The following is a 20,187-nucleotide window of genomic DNA, read 5'->3' as shown; positions in this document are numbered from 1 at the left end:
TCGGCAAATTGCTGTATGATCCGTACGTGATATAACCACGATTGCGGCCTAGAGCATAATGTATAGTTCTCTTCTTGCCCTCGACCTGATAGACTTTTATCCTATTAATAACTCTCTTTTAGTTGGCGTTCTAAGCCTGTTGGAGCTGCCGCTGGTTGTTCTTAAACTAATAGCGGCGTAGCTACGGGTCGGGAGAGTTCCTGAGATCGTTATACGAAGCTATAGCTTGGCGTGCCCATGATCGAACTATAGGGTTATCTGACCGTATGAGTGCTTCGAACCCTGCTCGGTCAAAAACTTCTTTCCTTGCCGGTAAATCCTCATTATGAGACCTCTGCCATATAGGCGGTACGACGTTGAGATAGCGGCCAGCGGATGAGCGGTCTGTAGATGGAGGCAGATATGTGTCGAAATCCTTGGATAGGCCATCTACATCTCTAACAAGTTCAGTAGACATTGTTTCTATCTAGATAGGTTCTGTCCTTCTGTTTCACCGTTAAATATCGCAAGTATAACGAACCCAGAACACATGTCTTATAAATCCTAAACGTGATAATGAAGGCTGGGAGGTTTTCTGCGATATAGTCTATCATTGTGATCTGCTATCCTGTTTCCCAGGTTTTTTGCTTGGCCGACGTACAGGCAGAATGCTGGGGATCATTCGGGGCCAGAGAATATGCATGTAAATGCCAGCGGCCGTTGTTTTGATATCTCCACTAATTGATCGTAATCTGGCCAAGAGCTTATTAGAAACTGCGGGCAAATCCCGTGAATCTCAAGACATCCACTTACCCATCCAGGGAGAACAACCCCCCATCGCTAACCAGTCTCACACCAGGCGTGAGGTTATTCTAAAGCTTTGCGCATATGTCCACAGTTGGATGTCGCTCCAGGATCTCTACCTGTAACGGTTGGAATAGAGCTCATTGACTTTCAGGAGTAAATGTTCGGTATGATTATGTCGATCAACCGGTATGAGGTCCAGGGGGCGTGGAAGTTCCACTTAGATCTGCACATCAAAGCCACCGGGGTTTCGTTTCAAGGCCATCTATGTCTGTCGCGCTGGACTGTAGAGTCGTGAGTTGGCTCCAATGGCTGCTGAAACACCGCTGTTATGTCTACTGTCTCAAACGATAAATCCCATCCCAATCTAGTCGATGGAGATGTTCTGTGCTCGAGATGAATTTCCGGTCGAACCAGGTAGTACCGTAGTCCGTTGCCTAATTGACCTCCCTATCACGACCTGGTCAACCACTACTACAGGACTTATTCCACATAACGTAGACTTAAACCACTGAGCCATAAGGGCGTATCCATACAAAACCTCACCTTTTAACATCCAACATATGCAAAAACATTGATAGGCGCAGATTCTCGGCGCTATCACATGATCAGGTTCCATAACTCAGTTGGTTAGAGTGTGATGCTAATAACGTCAAAGTCGAGGGTTCGACCCCCTCTGGAACCAGCTTGTTTCTTTTTTTTTTTCTAGATTTTTGATTCTGTCATAGTCCCTCTATATATTTAAACTCTATTCTTCATGTTGGTGTTCATTCTCGCTGAAATTTCCATCAATATTATCATCATCGAAATCTTTATCATTGTCACTTGCTTTAAGTGCAACTTTAGCTCTATATTGTGCTCCACCGACGTTAGCGTTAACCGTTTTAGGTCCATCGCATCGTCATTTTTGTTATTATTGCCCTATGGGTGATCATAACTATAGCCGCCGAGCTGCTGTATGATTTTGATGAATTCGGAGTATGTACGTGGAAGGCTGAGCTGTCGAGATAACTGGTTCGGAAGCGAGGTATTGGGATTGCACTTATCATACATGGCGAAGTTGACCAAGAATTGTGTCTACGTTATGAACACCGGAACGTGCAGGTAGGATTGCAGTGATTCGATGTGAGGATGATGATGGTAAGGGCGAGCGAGGCTGAGATTGCATATGAGTCTGGTGTCGAAAGGTTGACTGCTGTAAGAGGGTTAAGATCTCGCTTTGGAAGGCTTGGATGGTGGAAGCGAATTCGGCGCTAAGTTTGGTACGAAGTTGATCTAAAATGTTGTTTGTGGCGAGCGAGATCGAACTCAGATAGTTGCACTTAATAAGTTCGTGCTTACTGTTAAATGTAGTTTATTATAGATAAAATCCAATAAAAAAAGAGGAGGGGTTAAATACCTTTACTACATCGTACCAAGTGCCACGAAGCAGTGCAGTCTCGCACTTACAATACTTACTAAACTGTTCATTGGGACCACAAAGGTGGGTGCTGGACTAAGAGTGAAGGTGGAACTTTTATACAGTCGTAAAAGCATGTGCAGTTCGCCAGTTCTCCGTATAGAAGTTCGTAGAAGGGATATTCACCATAATGTGACAAGGTAGGCATATTGCAGTAATAAGCCCATTAAATGAGATACTGAAGATGAGGAGAGAAGGAAAGAGATACTAAATAACCATATGGGCCCCACTTCCCTAAATGCCCGTAGGAATATCTGAACTCAAAATACGACCGTGATCTGAGAGCCTATCAGAATTTGATGGTTAAGATTCTCCGGAAGCAAAAACCATCGGTTCCATAACTCAGTTGGTTAGAGTGTGATGCTAATAACGTCAAAGTCGAGGGTTCGACCCCCTCTGGAACCAGCGTGTTTCTGTTTTTCTAAATTCTTTTTTAATCCTATCAGTTTCTCGAGTCATCGAAGACAGATACGCGGTGCCTGGTCGATGACCTGGTTATGTCTATACCGGTATAAAATTGGATTAAGTGGGAAAGATTGTATGTTAGTTACGAACTAACTAGGTCAATTAATAAAGAAAGAGTGTATTCCAACTAAAAAAGTAAAGACGGAGAAGAAGAAGAAAGAGAGAGAGAGAGAGATCCTAAGGGCCCTTATAGCAATAGATCTCTCGGTAAGCAAATAAGACAAATAAGGTAAATAAATAGTCTAATGATCCTTGATATGTGATAAATCGTATACTACTAGATAGAGCATGTAAGATCTGTAGATGAAAAAATCATCGGTTCCATAACTCAGTTGGTTAGAGTGTGATGCTAATAACGTCAAAGTCGAGGGTTCGACCCCCTCTGGAACCAGCGTGTTTCTGTTTTGCTAAATGTTTATTTTTTAATCCTAGTATTAGTTTCTATAACTGAGAGAGAGATCCTAGGGGCTCTTATAGTCTGTCAAAGTGGATCCTGCATATATTTTTGAACTAGTAATTTTGACATTTTATTTCATCCGAATACTATGTTTTTCTTACTAGAGAACTTACGAGTTGGTGCATATGGTATATGTAATACACAGCGCTAGCGAATATTAGCGTAGACTTGGCAGTAATAGCTGGTGAGTTAACTAACTGGGTTTTGATTGAATTATGTTTTTGGAATATGATGGTTAAATTATCAAAAGTAATCATTCCTGGTTCCATAACTCAGTTGGTTAGAGTGTGATGCTAATAACGTCAAAGTCGAGGGTTCGACCCCCTCTGGAACCACGATTTCCTTTTTTGTCCTTTGCTTTTTGCCCTATATTCTTCATCTTTGTAAGTATTTTTGCTTCCTATTCAAATAAGAATATGTGCAATACTCTGTAGGGAATATCGATCATAGATATAATTTGTTCTCCTTTAGGTCATTGGCGTCAAGTCTATATAACCTGTTGAACTCCCATATGCATGCATGATTGTTTGCTGCAGACTGAGCCTTCTTTTGGTTGCTATTTGCTATTTGTTGTTTGCTACAATTGAGCAATGTTCAGATAGTTTCTACAGGGTATATAAGCCCCTGCCTTTCTAGTTTTACCAAATAAGAATTTTTATCTTGCTTTTTCCCCCACACACAGTAGTAATCTAAATCCATAGATTGCTCATCATAACCAAACAATATAACCTGTGTATGCTAGCTAGTGTTCCTGGTTGAAATAAAAGTGCGGAACTGTCAGATAATAAAGGGGAGTACGGAAGAAAGGCAATGATAGAATGATAGACATGGAAATAATTTCATACAACTATAGCTAACGAGCGTCTATGTCTTCAGTTGATGACCGAAAGTTGAAGCCGTGAAATCACCACAACCTTCAGCCGATAAATATTATCTTTACTAGATTACTAGTTAGTTAGTTAACAGTAGCCTAGGTTAGTATTAGTGATTAACTAGTTATTCCTTTCAGTTAGTTTCGGGTTAAATATGATCAGAGATGGTATCGTAGCTTGAAGAAGCCCGCTTTATTCTCGTACGGGCGTATAGACGCTACTCTACCAGGGTAAGCGGGCGGCGCTATAAAGCGCGAAAATCCATCTCGAAGCGGATCAAATTACATATCACTATGCTTCGAAATTTAATTTCCGTATCTTTGTGGTCCTATAATCTATTGACCAGCACTAGCGAATAAGCATCCGTGGCCGGTGGGAGTAGCTAGAATCCTATAAACACGAGTAGTTGCTCCGATGTTGACTTCTTTTCAAAGAGGGTTCAAGACAGGTTCGGTTACCTGTGATGGGGATATATAACATTTATGTCCAGAAAGGCCCAAAGCCTCTATAGCGCCGCTTGTAGCCGTGATCTTCTCTCCGCTACCCTCGAAGGCAGCTTTAACGATGGCCTTTGCAGTGGTATCGATTTAGTGAATACGAGCGTTTTATAAGGGATATTGCTAAGAGTCAGGACGTGGAGGCTGGTGAAGTCAAAATCAGGTCTTTCAGCCGTCTCGACTAGCGCTGTTGGACTGTATTTCAGCTCAACTTTGGACGTGTGCCAGACCATGTTCGGGCTTTTTTTAGGCGTTGTTTTCGCTTCTCTTGTAACATTGCTGCTGCTCTGATTGGAGACCTCTCTTTTTTTCGCCGCACGTCGAGCACTTTGCTTCTTATTTTAATAATATAGTTGGATAAAGAATAACTATAGAGAGTAGCAAAAAGTAATGGACCCAAAAAGAAATCGTGGTTCCAGAGGGGGTCGAACCCTCGACTTTGACGTTATTAGCATCACACTCTAACCAACTGAGTTATGGAACCAGGAATGATAATTTTTCATAATTTAACAATCATATTGTAAGCCATAATTTTGACGTGAGTTCTGACTGAGCATAGCCGTGCCAAGCGCCCAACACCAGGTCCCCTAGTTAGGTAGTTATTTGAACATCACTACCCAAGCATAACTACTCTAAATACCTAGGTACTTACTGAGTGGTCACTCAGTGAGCAGAACCCTGAGCCCCCCTTATAAAGCAACACCCCGATCGAGAAAATCGCGACCATGGCCTAAAATCTGATATATATTGCTACATATAACTAGGTGCTTCTTAACTCAAAATAACTCCTTTCCTATGTACTCCGTACATATGTTGTACAATATAGGTAACTTCTCGATCAAGAAGGGATTCCCTTGGCAAATCCGCCAGAGACTAGCAATTGGTCCTAAATTCCTCCTGGAAATTAAATCCAACGTGCAAAAAAACAAACTTTCAACCCAATAGCACATGTGCACGTGGGCATACGCTAACCACCGCTTGGCTACGACACCTCGAAACTGTGAACTATCATGTGTTAGGTTTGATAACTACTTCATATTTAATTCTCGCTCTCATAAAAAAAAAAAAAAACCACATGCTGAACCCTTCTTACGCGCCTCTCGTGGGTAAACAGAACCCCTAAAAGGAAACAACTGTGTTGCCTACAACATAATCCGTAGACAGAGCCGTTTAGGTCAGATATAGACTTGAGCGAATCAAAGGCTATCGTTGAACATTGCATTTCGATTAAATGGATGCCCCCCACCCTGTTGGGACTAATCGACAAATAGAAAGTGATCATTGACTGGCTTGGTTTGCTCTCGTTGGACTGACCCGTGCTTATTGACACCCGCAGAAGCTTGGGTGTTGGATATATATTTTCCCTTTTGCTTCTCCAGGGCCGTCCTCAAAGTAGATTAATGGTAGCAGGACCTAACGACATCAAATACCACGGATGGCGTCCTTGGGGGAAAAAAAGAGTCAACCCCGAGATCGCGAGGCGTTGCAAGTTGTACAATAGGGTTTATGGAATGTCTTAGTGTGGGTACCCCATACTCTGTTTAAGGGTTCGAATCTGATCATTTCTTGTTTGAATTATAGCCAATAAGTTGTGTCTCGTCTCGGCTTATTATCCCCGTTTCGCATAATTTGAGCCATTTATCACCTCTCGGTTGCATGTCGTATAATAAAGCCCTGTAGACTTGCCATTTATCTTTTCTTCCATTGTCTCTCTCTAGCCTTCGTAATCAATTTTCAAACATCATTACCGTGGAAAGTCATTCACTATGGAATAGCCCGGCCTTCCTACGCTTACCCAGAGCCTTAACCACACACGACTAAGTAATTGATTTAAGTCAACGGTGTCTTTTTGCATAAGAAATCCAAGCGCCAACCAGTTTTTATTTCGGCGTCACAAAGAAAAAAATGGCGAATGCCATCTCCATTGTGCCTGGGAAATATGTGGCTCACTCTGTGGTCCAGACAACCGCAGTTAATGAAACCTCAGATGGGGGCAAGATTCAATCTTCCCTGGAAGCGAAAGCGGGAGCCGGAGCGGAAAAGAAACGCTTCTTTACCCGACCATGGGGACGACATCAGATTGGGATACTCTGTGCTCTGGGGTTCCTCGGACTGGCCTTGACAGCACTCGTGATTGCACTTCCAATCTATTTTACAAAGATCTATGGCTTTGCGAAAGACACTGATGACTATTGGAAACGACCTGAGCCAAATGAAGACCATAGCTATCAACTTGAGGAGAACCGGCCTAGTTTCGCCCTCCACAATTTCCCGGACCCGGGACTTATTCAGCACAATGGCACCTGGTATGCCTACGGAACCAACCCCAAGAAAAGAAACCCCGGCAGTATCCATGTGCCTGTTGCTACATCGACTGATTTTGTCAACTGGACTCTTCACGAGGATTATGATGCGATGCCAACCCTTGGCGCTTGGGAGAAGAAGGCCAATCATTGGGCCCCGGATGTGATCCAGCGGGTAAGTATATTCATGAGGATCGTCCCATCCAGTTCCTTTATTCACATATACATTTCTAGGACGACAGCAAATTTGTTATGTATTACTCTGGAGAAGCCAAGGATTACGGCAGCCACCATTGTGTGGGAGTTGCCGTATCAAACGGCACAAGCCCACTAGGTCCTTATATCCCCGAAGACAAGCCACTCGCCTGTCCCCACAAGCACGGCGGTGCAATCGACCCATCGCCGTTCAGAGACACCGACGGCACGCTGTACGTGGTCTACAAGGCCGACGGAAACAGCGTTGGACACGGCGGCAACTGCAACAATAGCAAGAAACCACTTGTATCTGTTCCAATTCTTCTGCAGGAGTTGAAGAGCGATGGCATCACACCCGTCGGAGAGCCAGTGAAAATCCTCGATATTGACGATACTGATGGTCCCCTTGTCGAGGCCCCTGATATCTTGCTCACTGAGGACGGCATTTACTATTTATTCTTCTCTTCGCATTGCTATATTTCACTGGGCTATAATGTGAAATATGCACATTCAAAATCCCTCAAGGGTCCGTATGTGAGGGCTAATCGGCCTTTGCTGCAGACTGGTGATTGGGGTCTCGAGGCGCCTGGTGGTGCGACGGTCTCGACTGATGGGGGCAAGATTGTTTTTCATGCTAATTGCGGCAAATTCCGGTGTATGTGGTCTGCTGCTATTGATATTCGACCCAACAACAATACGATTGTTATGAAGCTCATGGGTGACCAAGAGACAAATTCTACGAAATCCACGAGGAGCTCGTGAGCCAACAGGCGGATTGTGATACGTTGTAGCAATAAAGGTTTGCTACAACCTACTTTTCATATTTCGGACTTTTATTGCATCTAGCGTTGGGCGTTTTGGATATTCCTATTTTGGGAGTCGCGATTTGATAGTTGCATAACCGTTTGTACGAGAATCAGCTTTGGGACCTCAGCTATGAGCGTCTTTTTTGATCCATCAAGAGGCAAATTTCGCATGCTTCCTACATTTTTCTTGTTTTATAGGCCCTTGAACACTTATTTCACTTGGTTTTTACGGGTTCTCTTTAGCAGTATAAACCAACCATGGACCACAAAAGACGAGAGTACATATTAACCTCTGTTGTTGTTATTCTAATATATATATATATATATTCAAATTTGTCCTCAACTTGTTTGACAAAAGTTGCAAATAATATCTGCGTACATTGATACTTCAACGTTCAGACCTCCGCCAATCACCGATGTCGGTGATGACGCGACTTTTTAGCGCCTGAGGTGTCAACATATTTCTCCCCCCGATAACCCTCAACCTGGGAAGCTCTCGTTCTTGACTCACACAGATCTCAGGCTTTATAATGCAATCTTTTCGAGGAGCGGCTCGAGCTGCTTCATGCACAATTCGCACTCAGCCATGGCGACAAGGCAACTCCCTCGCGAAGTCCGCGGGACCGCATCGGACTTTGTCAGCGCAATGGAAGACCGCACGCCCATTGCATACCGTGCCGCCGCGAAAGTCAGCATCGGCCACCGCGGGATCAACTGAGAGAGACTCCTCCAATCCAGCCATGTCGTTCCCTTGTCTCGATGCCCAAGAAGCAAAGTCAGCGCAGCTCTCTGCTCGGTCGCTGCAGTCCGGCCCCGAACCTTCATACACTACCGGCCGACACGAATCATACCACTGTGAACAACCACTTCTGCTTGACTGGGGTGGTGTGCTGACTGAATTTGATGTTGCCTATGAGAGTTGGGGGCAATTGAACGGCGACAAGAGCAATGCCATCCTCCTGCACACCGGCTTGTCCGCCTCAAGCCATGCCCATAGCACAGCGTCCAACCCAAAGCCTGGGTGGTGGGAGAAGTTCATTGGCCCCGGATTACCACTAGATACCGATAAATATCACATTATATGCACCAATGTCATCGGAGGATGCTACGGCAGCACAGGCCCGTCTTCCCACGATCCGTCCGACGGAAAGCGGTACGCAACCCGCTTCCCGATTCTGACTGTGGACGACATGGTACGTGCTCAGTTCCGGCTCCTTGACGGCCTAGGAATCAAGAAACTGGCTGCCTCAGTTGGATCCAGCATGGGCGGCATGCAGAGTCTCGCGGCAGGTGTACTCTTCCCAGAGCGGGTCAACAAGATTGTGAGCATCAGCGGCTGTGCCCGCAGCCACCCTTACAGTATAGCGATGCGACACACACAGCGACAAGTGCTGATGATGGACCCCAACTGGGCCCGTGGGTTCTACTACGATGGAATCCCACCCCACTCTGGTATGAAGCTAGCGCGCGAGATTGCAACCGTGACGTACCGTAGCGGGCCAGAGTGGGAGATGCGATTTGGTCGCCAGCGTGCAGACCCTAGCAAACAGCCCGCTCTGTGTCCCGACTTCCTCATCGAGACATACCTCGACCATGCCGGTGAGAAGTTCTGCCTCGAGTACGACCCCAACAGTCTTCTTTATGTCTCCAAGGCCATGGACTTGTTCGATCTCGGCCATGCTCATCAGACTGCGACTCTTAAACGCCGCGCAGAGTCTGAGGATCGCATTGCACACGGTGGTGACGCACCAAATGCCTCGGACCCCGCTTGCAGTCTTACCCTTCCAGACAAGCCCTATGAGGAGCAGCCTGGATCAACCTCCAATGCCACCCCGCTGGACGAGTCCGTCTCTGCCGATCAAGTGGAAGGTCCTCCCCGGGATCTTGTTGCCGGCCTTGCGCCTCTCAAGGACCACCCTGTGCTTGTCATGGGTGTTGCAAGTGACATCCTCTTCCCAGCGTGGCAGCAGCGGGAAATCGCCGAGACACTCCGTGCTGGAGGCAACAAGAAGGTTGAACATATCGAGCTTGGTGACGACTTGTCGCTGTTCGGTCATGACACTTTCTTGTTAGATCTCAAGAACATCGGTGGCGCATTGGGCAAGTTCCTGCGCTAGTCGCATGGCGTGTTACGTCCGAGGCGATGAGCAATAATATAAAATGTGTACATTCGTCGTTAAGCGTGCGAATTTTGGCATTAAGCAAGCGTTTACATTTACGAAATAACATTCCTCTTTCTGTTTTAGTTTGCAGCTCTGAGGGATCAATATATATACCCCCAGCCGGTCTTCATGTAGCCATGATGTGAAAAAGGAACATAAATGTCAGCAGATTATTCCATTTGATTCTATCAACATACTATATATGTACATGATGATATTCACAAAAATAAAAGGAAACTCGCCCTCAGGTTGCTCTCAGGTTTCATAACTGGCTTCCAGCTGTGTACACGGTCCACAGACACGAAGTGCCATAAATGGAGCCGTCGTCAAGCAGATGCCTGCAGAATTGGCTTATATTCGTCTCTAGGACGAACTCATCATAGGGCGAGAAGGAGAAAAGAACAGAATAACACAACCCAAAAAGCCTACGACCCCGGAGTAAAAACACGCCCGCAAGACAACAGAAAAGAATAAGTGTAAAATCAAGCCTGAGAGCAAAAGCCAGGATGATTAACGAAGATACTCCCAAATTTTAGTTGGCGAAGTACATAGCCCAGATAAACGCCGAGAGCAAAGCTTGGAAGCTAGGTTTTTGGTGAAAGTTATTTCAAGACAAACCAGCAAACTTTAGAATGTCATTGATAGTCGGATGGTTATTGTTGGTCAAGGTGTACATCTTTGAGGACGGCACGGTATTTTCCTTGAATATACACGTGGACACTCCCCAGTGCGTCACATCGTGAATGGCTCTCAACAGGGAACAACCAACTGCATCTGATGTCTATGTACCATTCGAGTACGCTCTCAATGGTGAGGCCTTGCTCAACAATGCACGGCCTGTCATCTGAATTGATGGAAGGTATGCTCTCCGGATTAACAGGTACTATAGGCGCATGTTAGCAGCCCCATGGAATAACAAATATTGCTGGTGGTTGTTTTTCCCACAAGCTCAGCATTAGAGTCATTTAGGATAAAGCATACAGCCAGACCCTTTTATCAAAGGTTAAAAATGAAAGCTGAGCTTGAGGGATGCTTCATTAGGAATAAGATGTTGTTTTTAAGCCTACGGAATTAATTGTTCTTCCGTTCCGGTGCTATACTGCTCTCTGCCTGAGGCACTAAGCACTTATAATCATAATCCCCTGGGCTTTGCAGCTGCAGTCTCTCTAAAGACACATTTCTTTGTTGTGGGGGTGCTTAGGCGCTAATCGTTCTTTTAGGTCTCCAGTCAACCACGATTATGCCACGTAAGGAGCAGGCTGCAGGGGGCTTTATGCAGAGGAAACCATTATCACAGCTACAGCGAAATTACTCCGGTAATCTAAAGACCTATACACAATAACTCGTATCAATGCCTTGCGAAGAAAGCATGCTGAGCCAGTTTATTCTTCATGATGGATTCACAGCCTGTTGTCGATCATGCGACTCGTCAACAGGCTTAGTTGAGCCGAACATAAACCCGTGACCTGGACACTCTTGCTGGGTTTGTGAGGCCTAGGGAGGATGTTTATAGGATGATTTCGGGTCAGCAACAAGCTTCTATAGCTTTCGCAAAGTGTAAAAACCAAGTCATGCTTATGTCTATGAAGTTTATACAAGATCAAAGAGATGTTAGTTGAAGAAATGGGACAATTCGTTTTTGGTATATCGCACCAAGGCCAAGAATAATTAGAAAGCAGGAACCTGACTAAATAGAACAAGAACAATGTATTGATTTGAAGAAGGCTCCAAGATCCCTCTGGTAATAAAATATGCCCTCAGATTGAAAACTACCATGTTTTGTCACTCGTCACCGGCGTGCTTGTCGTTTCCTTGAAAGGCGTACAGACGAAGCACATATACAGGGCCTCGGAGTATGTAACTGTATTTTCTCATCACTGGGCTATTATTACATGAGGAGGATCCGAAACATCTCATGAAGAATATCGTACCGGGAAGGGAACAGGGCGATAGGCGAAGAAAACCGAACGAGATGTGAGATTTGGGAGATCTAGAATATGTACAGCAAGGCTGAGCGATGTTAGTCGAAGTTGAACGCATTGAAATATTGACGCGATGCCAAAACAACACACAGCAAGAAATATCAAAGGTCCGAGTCTCTTCAGATCTCTGTTCATTGCTCAATCACACACTGTGGTGCCGATGTCTTCTTCCACTCCGACGTATCAGGGGATGAAGTCCATGACCCGACGGGTTTATTCAACCGACATGTCATGAGAAGCTCTTGTGAGGTTTATCGTCATCAAGACTTGGCACATGATATTCCATTGAATCTGCATTGTAGCCAGATACCAGAGAACTAGGTTGGAAAAAACATACATACCTCTCGTAATAAATAGCGGAGAAGTTAGGTCCAGGTTCGCGATCATGTCGATCTTGCATCGTCTCAAACGATAAGAGGTAGTTGCTGGCATTGACTGGCAAGGTATTATCGGATTCAACATCAGGCTGCACCTAGACGCGCTCCGCAGTGGGATATCGAGAATGATAGCTGCATCGGTGTGTCAACAACAACTTCCTATCGGATGAGATGATCCAAGAGCGTATTTGACACCATCAGGGGATAATTGGCGGATGAGTCCGAATTGCAGGTTTGGGGGGTATTGTGAAGATAGTGGGGACCGTGTCGCGGCGCGTCGTGAGCACATCTACCGCCTATCCTACCGCCTTACTTAGTCCCCGCACAATTACCCAGGACCGTGGCACGTGATAGCCAGCATGGTTCCACTGATGAACGCATTGGCTTGCATATACATTCCGTTATTAAGAGTTCATGCCTGCAGCGGTCGGCTACTTGTCATGGTCAGTACATCCCACATTTATAATGGCTCACTCAACATCCAAATGGTGGCAAGAGCCCAACGAAGCCGACCTCGACTACGGATTCGATTCTGACGAACTGGATACCAGATATAACGAGCCTGATCGAAGCACCTCCCACGAAAATAACAGCAAACCGAGGGATACTCAGGACACGAAACATAACGGTGTGATTGCAAGCATGTCTTCTTGGCTCCATCGCCAGGCTGGTTCGTCCCACGGGCAGCTTGCGACAGCGGCTGTCGTATCCGGCGCAGCTGTCGCAGGTGCCATCTTCGGGTACCAGTCATACAAGCGCAAGGAAGCTGTGCATGATCTGAAGGCTTCGATTCCAAGTCTAGATGATTTGAATCCCGCAGAAATGGTGAGCTACGCCAGTGAATATGCGCATCCAGCCTGCCAAGCTACAAGGACAAAGAAAAGAGAACTGATTCCGCGGACTATAGCTCACCGATTTTGGCGCTGCCTCGAATGGAGTACAGATGAGCAAGGAAGATGAACGAAGTGCAGCTTTGGCTCGTAGAGCGCAAAAAGGAGAATACGATGATGGTATGTGACCTTTCTATGAATTGCTTCTGGAACCTATCTCACTCAGCCTGTCTCGCTTTGGTAGATTTGATTCTTGAACAGCTTGCCCGAAACCGTGTGTTCCTCGGCGACGAAGGCCTTGCCCAGCTTCGATCATCATTCGTTGTTGTTGTCGGCTGTGGTGGTGTGGGCTCGCATGCCGCTGCCTCACTAGCTCGATCGGGCGTGTCCAAAATCCGACTCATCGATTTCGATCAAGTCACACTCTCATCACTGAACAGACACGCTCTTGCAACATTGGCCGATGTCGGCACACCGAAGGTCCATTGCATCCGGAGGCGATTGGAACAAATCGCACCTTGGGTCGCCTTCGATTGTCGGAACGAGCTCTACGGAAAGGCCGCGTCTGAGGATCTCCTCGGCCCATGGTCTCTGACACAAGACGGACAGGGCCGTCGACCGGATTTCGTGCTTGATTGTATCGACAACATTACGTCCAAGGTAGAGTTGCTACACTACTGCCACTCAAACTCCTTGCCTGTGATTTCGTCGATGGGCGCAGGATGCAAGTCGGACCCGACTCGCGTCGTGGTCGGGGACATCTCGCTCAGCACCGATGATCCTTTGTCCCGCAGTACACGCCGCAGACTTAAGCTTCTTGGCGTTTCGTCTGGCGTCGCAGCCGTATTTTCGACGGAGAAACCAGGCCCGGGCAAGGCTACCCTACTTCCTCTCCCCGAGGATGAATTCACCAAGGGTCAAGTTGGTGAGCTTGGAGTTCTTCCCGACTTCCGAGCCCGCATCCTCCCAGTACTCGGCACTATGCCTGCGGTGTTTGGTTATACAGTAGCCAACCACGTTATCTGCACTATTACTGGCTACCCGCTTGACTACAATATGGGCGCCAAGAGCCGCGAGAAACTCTACGATACCATCTTGGGTGCTTTGCTAAACTTGCATGAAAGAATGATTAAGCAAGTCACCGGTCAAGATACTGTGGGGCTTCGCGTGCCACTCAGCAAGGATGATATTGCATTCGCTGTGGAAGAAGTATACCGGGGGAAGAGTTCAATCAGTGGCTTGTCTAACAGACTGGCTCTCGTTCCTTGGCAAACTCCTGCCCACGGATGGAACATGGATCTAAGCCTTGAGAAAGAGGGACAAAAGACTATCCCGATGGATATCAATGACATGGTTTGCATGACCAAGGAGGAAGCACTCCACCACGAGAAAGAGGTGCTCAAGGGTGGCAAGAAGGTGGAAGAGGTATATGGCGAGGCTGTGCTCCAGCGTGTAAACCTGCGCAGGCGGGAAGCAGAGGAGTATGATCAGTACCGAGGATAGTATTAAAATGTACAAATAAATCAACAGAACAAAATCCAGTTTGGAACATAAGGAACATATATAAATCAAACATCACTAGCTCGCTAACAGAAGAAAGCGGGTATTATGGTATAGGTACGCCGGAGCGCGAGGTTAAGTTCTGCCTAAATCTACGCCTAAATCTACGCTTAAATCTACGCTTAAATCTTCACATTTACCTGCGGCCGCTCACTTTCAGCAGATAAATGCAGCACATATGAACCATACAGTACAAACTGATTCAAGGATATAAAGCCCAGCTCGGGTGTAGTGGAATGGCGTCTCGCGACTCCCATCCGCAAGACTCCGAGTCCCCAGATAACGACTCCCACCCGACCACAACTCACCATCCCTCCTATTTAAATCAATTCCCACAATATTCTCACCCTCTGCTTGATTCCGCCACAAATCCATGGCAGTCTAGAGCCCCTGGAGGTTCCGAACACGCCTTAAGCTCCCCCGCGGATGACATGAAATCCCCGGGATGGGCCAAAATGACTCTCTCGGTAGCTTTCGTGCCGCGCTTCCGGCACATTCTGATCTACGGCGCGTTGTTTATATTCGCCTGGGTCGGTTGGCGAATGCTACTTTCTCCCCAACTACAAGACCAAAACTCGCACTTGCATTCGTCCCCTCACCTCGACGGCTTGGTTCACGTTCGTACACTGGACCCAGACCTGGTGCCTGGGGATATGCCAAAAGGGGATTTGGGGCAAACGAGTCGGAAACGGCTAATATTTGTGGGAGATGTGCACGGCTGCAAAGATGAGTGTAAGAAATAATCCCTAAACTACAAGAATCCCTGGAATTGACAAGCCTACGAAAGTGGTGCAACTTCTTGAAAAAGTCTCCTTCAACCCAAAAGGTGGCGATCACCTTGTATTTGTCGGTGACATGATCAACAAAGGACCAGACAGCAAAGGGGTCGTGGACTTAGCTCGGGAGCATTCGGCATCCAGTGTCCGCGGGAACCACGAGGACCGGATTCTGCTTCTCCGACAAGAGATGGTGAAGACCAAAACTCTCACAACCCCCGATGAGGGTAGGTACTCTGGTTTCTCGTCTAGAGAACTAGCCGAGCGTGCACTCGCACGGTCTTTGAGCGAAGAGCAAGCTCAGTGGCTGGAGAACTGTCCAATGATCCTGAATGTGGGCCAAATTCCAGGCATGGGCCAGGTGGTTGTCGTTCATGCGGGACTAGTACCGGGCATTGAGCTTGAGAAGCAAGACCCGTCCAGCGTGATGACTATGCGGACCATTGATTCTGATACAAATGAACCCAGCCCGAAAAAGAAAGGCTCGAATTGGGCTAAAGTATGGCTGAGCTTTCCCATCTACCCCTCTAATCTTGTCGTTGTACTGATATACTTTCAATTTAGATGTTCGATAAACACCAAGCGAAACTATACTTGAGCCTCGAGACTTCAACCGATGATCCCCTTGCAAACGCCATGACTGTTGTCTATGGCCACGATGCTTCTACCTCTCTTTCTATCCGCACATTCACAAAGGGTCTTGACTCAGGTTGTGTGACGGGAGGAAAGCTCACGGCTTTGGTCATAGAGGACGGTGGAAAGCAAAGTATTGTACAGGTATCGTGTCATGGCTACTTCAAGGGATGATATTTCTTCATTTTTGCTTTTATTCTAGCTTCGTAGGTATATGTATTCATGTAGGAGGTGACAATGAATTTTATGCTATAGGATGGCGCGTGTGAAATGCGCGGAACGCTTGGCGTCGTGGAGTACGTGTAGCCTGTGAAATAGTTACGATGAATCCCGGGTTTACGCTTGCTTAGTTAGTCGCATGACGATTATTAAAAAGAACCCCGATGACAAAAAAAAAGTCATCGCCCGGAGGGGATCCAGCAACTCATAGAATTTCACGCGCAACGTCTGAGTGATGTGTAAATTCAGTATGACATGCGCCTATAGTATACTCATCCCACACCGTTGCCAGCAGGAAAGAACTTTACAATTTGCTGTATGGGGGACTAACCCCCGGAGGAGAGATCACTAGTACCAAACACACTAGAGCCTAACGCCCATGCGTCGCAAATCTATCAAAAATATCCATCTCTAATTGAAACAGAAGAATGAGAGTATGTACAGATGGCATATACCACAGTTGTCTATTCGGATTCGGATTCAGGATCCTCGGAGATCTCAGGATCAGGGAAAACAAAATTACCATCAGCTTCCCAAACGGCAGGTGGAGAAAAGTCTTCATACCAAAGACCACCCAAAGGATTGGTATGAGCGAGTCCAAAACGGAAATACTCTAACTCGTTGGGATAGGTACGAGACCAGGTGAAATCCGGCAAAGGTTGGCCATCCTTAGGTCGGAAGACTTGAAAGCGCTCGACGTCATTGACTAAGACACTGAGGCCGTCGGCATGGGGCTCAAGGTCCGGGAACGAGAAAACGAGGTTGTTCACATCCGTTAAGGAAGGAGGATATATCTTTGGTGGAACGGTACCAAGTTTGGCACCATCAAGGAGAGCGCCTGGAGTTTCGAGGATCGAACCGAAGCCCCAGCGGGCGATGCCGTTTATATAAAGACCAATAAGGATACCTGAGTATAGGAGACTGGGTCGAGTTTGCATAGTTGTTCCCGGTAGGAAGAGAAGAGAGAGAATATCATGATGGATGCGTAGGTTCATGTGCGGAACGGCGACAAGAAGGAGAACAGCTGCAACAAGGACGCCGTATATGCTTAGCGTAGGGAAGAAGCGGCCCTCGCGACGGAAACAATGTGCTTGACCAAAGGCAATTGCGATCAAAGTCCCAACTACAATGATGAGAGCCGTGAGAGCACCCGGTTGCTGCTGGATATCGTGGGGCGTGAGGCGAGAGATTGGAATGCGATCGAATGTGTCTGTGTTCAGGGCGCCAACCCAGCAGCCGCCCAGCCACAGGACAGTCTTGTCCCAGTGTGCATCCAAATTTTTAAGCGTGTGCCGGACGCAAAAGTAATACAGCACGTATCCCACAAATGCACCAGGCAGGAATCGACCGAGCGCGATTGACACAAGATCATAATAGCTCCCCATAGAGGGTGGGTCGGACGCCATGGCGACTTGGAACCAGACAATGAAATATACCATGGAATAGAATGCCGGTGCCGACGTCACGACTAATGACAAGATGGTGGTCCAGATCAATGTGAAGGCGAAGAGCGACCAGCGCGCATCAGAGCACTTGATTGGTTTTGTCTTGTTCGAGTCTGGGGATGACGCTTCATTACCTAGTCGGAATGACATCGGGAAGCTCGAGAGAAACTCGATACTTTCAATTCCGTGCTGCATGATAGAAGGGAAGTTTTTCTGCTCGCCGGTGCGGTGCAGGATGCCACACCCGCCCCTCGCGTCATCAATTAGACCTGCATGCAGTGCCGACGCGCAAATTGATGAATCGCCACGGTAAATGCCGCTGTGATTATCATCCACCTTGGATGGCTTACCTCCCACAACTAACGGTCGGTAATTGAGTTCCTGATCGCCAACAACATAAGGCTCGAGGAGAATCGCCGCGGCACAGCCAGATGGGCAACGGAATGCGAAGGATTGATCCTCGAATGGGCGACAAAGATCACCATTCAGTCCGCAATTCGTGGCATTGCTCCTAAAAAGATATGGTTAGGTTCACAATGTTAGATGATCTACTTAGGATAAAAATAGAAACACACCATAAACGGTGATGACACGACAGCTTGACGGGCTGCCCAAACCCCGGAACCTCTTGGCCCGCGACAGACGCTTTCAAGGATGCGAAGAACACGACAATCCAAAAGATTAGACCACCAAAAAGGAGCGCGATCTTTGAACTTCTGCGCGGAAATTTGTGATCAATCAGACGCGCCGGCGCAGCCTGTAAATGTGGGAACCAAGGATTAATGTGGTAGACATGCGCCGGCGTCGGACCGCGGAGCCATGCACAGAATCCCGAGGGCGTACAAGAAAACGGTGGATCGAATTTCTCCGATTGAGCCTCCACGTCGTGGCCTTCCGAGGGAAGAAGAGGCATGTCGCCTATTTCCAAGTCCAAACTTAACTCATCGCTGTCGCGGGCTTCGTCCTTGTACTGCGACCCGATCTCCTGCAAGGGATACTCAGAGGTTGACGACTTATCCGGTGAGGGTGATGGCGCACTTGCCCCGGAAGACTCCGGTCGCGACTGCATTTTTATATACAAGGTTGTTTACCTGAGCTCTGGGGTTCTTAGGAGGAAGGAAGTGAGGGAATTCCTTGTTCTCAATCCCTGGACCTGAGGTCGTTGATCCCTGGAATTTCTTGGCTTTTAGTCATCCGGATTGCTGCCGGGGTCTGGGGATATCAAACCCAGCATGGACGAGTTCTCCAAAGGTATTAACAAAATATATAAATATTAATGATACTATTGATGTAGTAGCGAGGTCCTGCTATACCGAATTCTTTTGCAGATTCCAATTGTGAATCGGAAATATCAATTCTGCGCGCAATGGGTAGTAATGGAAGCAATCATAACGACCTATATCCTAGGTAGAATAGCTCAAAAGCTGAACTTTTTGCTACTTAAGAGGCTGCGTCCTAAGCTTATAAAAAAGGGATACATCTAAAAGATTAAATAATAACGATGGATTGGCCTGTATTAAGGAATAACAAGGATATGGGCTTGGACGGCCTACTTCGCTTTCAAATTTGACCATCACCAATGAGCCGCTATAGTGGGATTGGCTAACAGCCCCATCCACATCATACTTACACTAACGTAGCACAATGGCTCCTTCGGACCACGTCGTTACATATTCCCTTACGATTTAGATCAGCCGCATTATGTGCATTATCTATGTTGTAGAGCATAGAGCTAGGCAGATTAGGAACAGGTCAAAGTGTAATTATCTACTGCCATGATGACAGCCTTTTCAGCTCGGTCTAGTACCTAATATTGAATGAGTGAAATTTTGAATTGTTAGGTCCCCCCAAACAGCCCAATTTGTTTGCCTCCATGATCTTCTGCTAGCTTAGACCATCACCATACAGGCGAGGATTAGTCTTGATCTGGGAAACACCCGCGGCTCTTAGCTTCGATAATAACCATATGACAGGCCATATGATCCTTCTCTCCAAAAAAAGAGACTGTAATCTGCCGTCCCAATGCACGTATGTGGGACGTTTTGGTGGACGACAGGCCCCCGCGTCAAAGGACTCTCTAGAGCCAAAGCCACTCGAATGCGGGCAGGGCTCTGGAGCAGTCCTTGATCTGTATATACGGGCGACTAAGTAAGTACGCCACCGGCACATAACTATCTCATTGGTTCATACTGCCAGCACTAATTTAGATCCACTGATGTTGTAGATGCTTAAAGATGTCTGAATACCTAGATTATAAGGTTAATATCAATCCTTCTAAAGTGAATTTAATTTTAATTTGAATCTGAAGTGAATCTGAAGTGAATCTGAAGTGAATGAGTGATGGCAATTACCAAATCCAGCCGGAA

The 20,187-nt window shown here is 46.7% G+C and overlaps 5 protein-coding genes across 5 annotated transcripts; 3 read left to right on the top strand and 2 right to left on the bottom strand.

Moving 5' to 3' along the window:
• Positions 1-181: 181 nt before the first annotated feature.
• On the bottom strand, positions 182-796 carry N7516_008582 (uncharacterized protein; the record flags this gene model as incomplete). Its single annotated transcript, XM_057221301.1, has 4 exons — positions 182-466; positions 495-599; positions 641-753; positions 793-796. The coding sequence occupies 4 exons, from the start codon at positions 794-796 to the stop codon at positions 182-184; spliced, it is 507 nt and encodes a 168-aa protein (XP_057071573.1).
• A 5,642-nt stretch (positions 797-6,438) lies between these two features.
• Positions 6,439-7,793, top strand: N7516_008581 (glycoside hydrolase family 43 protein; the record flags this gene model as incomplete). Its single annotated transcript, XM_057221300.1, has 2 exons — positions 6,439-7,011; positions 7,071-7,793. 2 exons carry the CDS (start codon positions 6,439-6,441, stop codon positions 7,791-7,793), a joined length of 1,296 nt encoding a protein of 431 aa, XP_057071572.1.
• Positions 7,794-8,367: 574 nt separating this feature from the next.
• Positions 8,368-9,954, top strand: N7516_008580 (homoserine O-acetyltransferase family protein; the record flags this gene model as incomplete). The annotated part of the gene is made up of 1 exon (XM_057221299.1): positions 8,368-9,954. One exon carries the CDS (start codon positions 8,368-8,370, stop codon positions 9,952-9,954), a length of 1,587 nt encoding a protein of 528 aa, XP_057071571.1.
• A 2,869-nt stretch (positions 9,955-12,823) lies between these two features.
• On the top strand, positions 12,824-16,331 carry N7516_008579 (uncharacterized protein; the record flags this gene model as incomplete). Its single annotated transcript, XM_057221298.1, has 6 exons — positions 12,824-13,183; positions 13,266-13,368; positions 13,433-14,669; positions 15,134-15,480; positions 15,536-16,023; positions 16,089-16,331. The coding sequence occupies 6 exons, from the start codon at positions 12,824-12,826 to the stop codon at positions 16,329-16,331; spliced, it is 2,778 nt and encodes a 925-aa protein (XP_057071570.1).
• Positions 16,332-16,840: 509 nt separating this feature from the next.
• Positions 16,841-18,890, bottom strand: N7516_008578 (LCCL domain-containing protein; the record flags this gene model as incomplete). Its single annotated transcript, XM_057221297.1, has 2 exons — positions 16,841-18,332; positions 18,397-18,890. The coding sequence occupies 2 exons, from the start codon at positions 18,888-18,890 to the stop codon at positions 16,841-16,843; spliced, it is 1,986 nt and encodes a 661-aa protein (XP_057071569.1).
• Positions 18,891-20,187: the final 1,297 nt, after the last annotated feature.

Source organism: Penicillium verrucosum, assembly GCF_028828655.1.
Source record: "Penicillium verrucosum strain IBT 35672 chromosome Unknown utg000003l_segment0_segment0, whole genome shotgun sequence".
Classification (NCBI taxonomy): Eukaryota; Fungi; Ascomycota; class Eurotiomycetes; order Eurotiales; family Aspergillaceae; genus Penicillium; species Penicillium verrucosum.
This window is presented reverse-complemented; position numbering and strand designations above follow the sequence as displayed.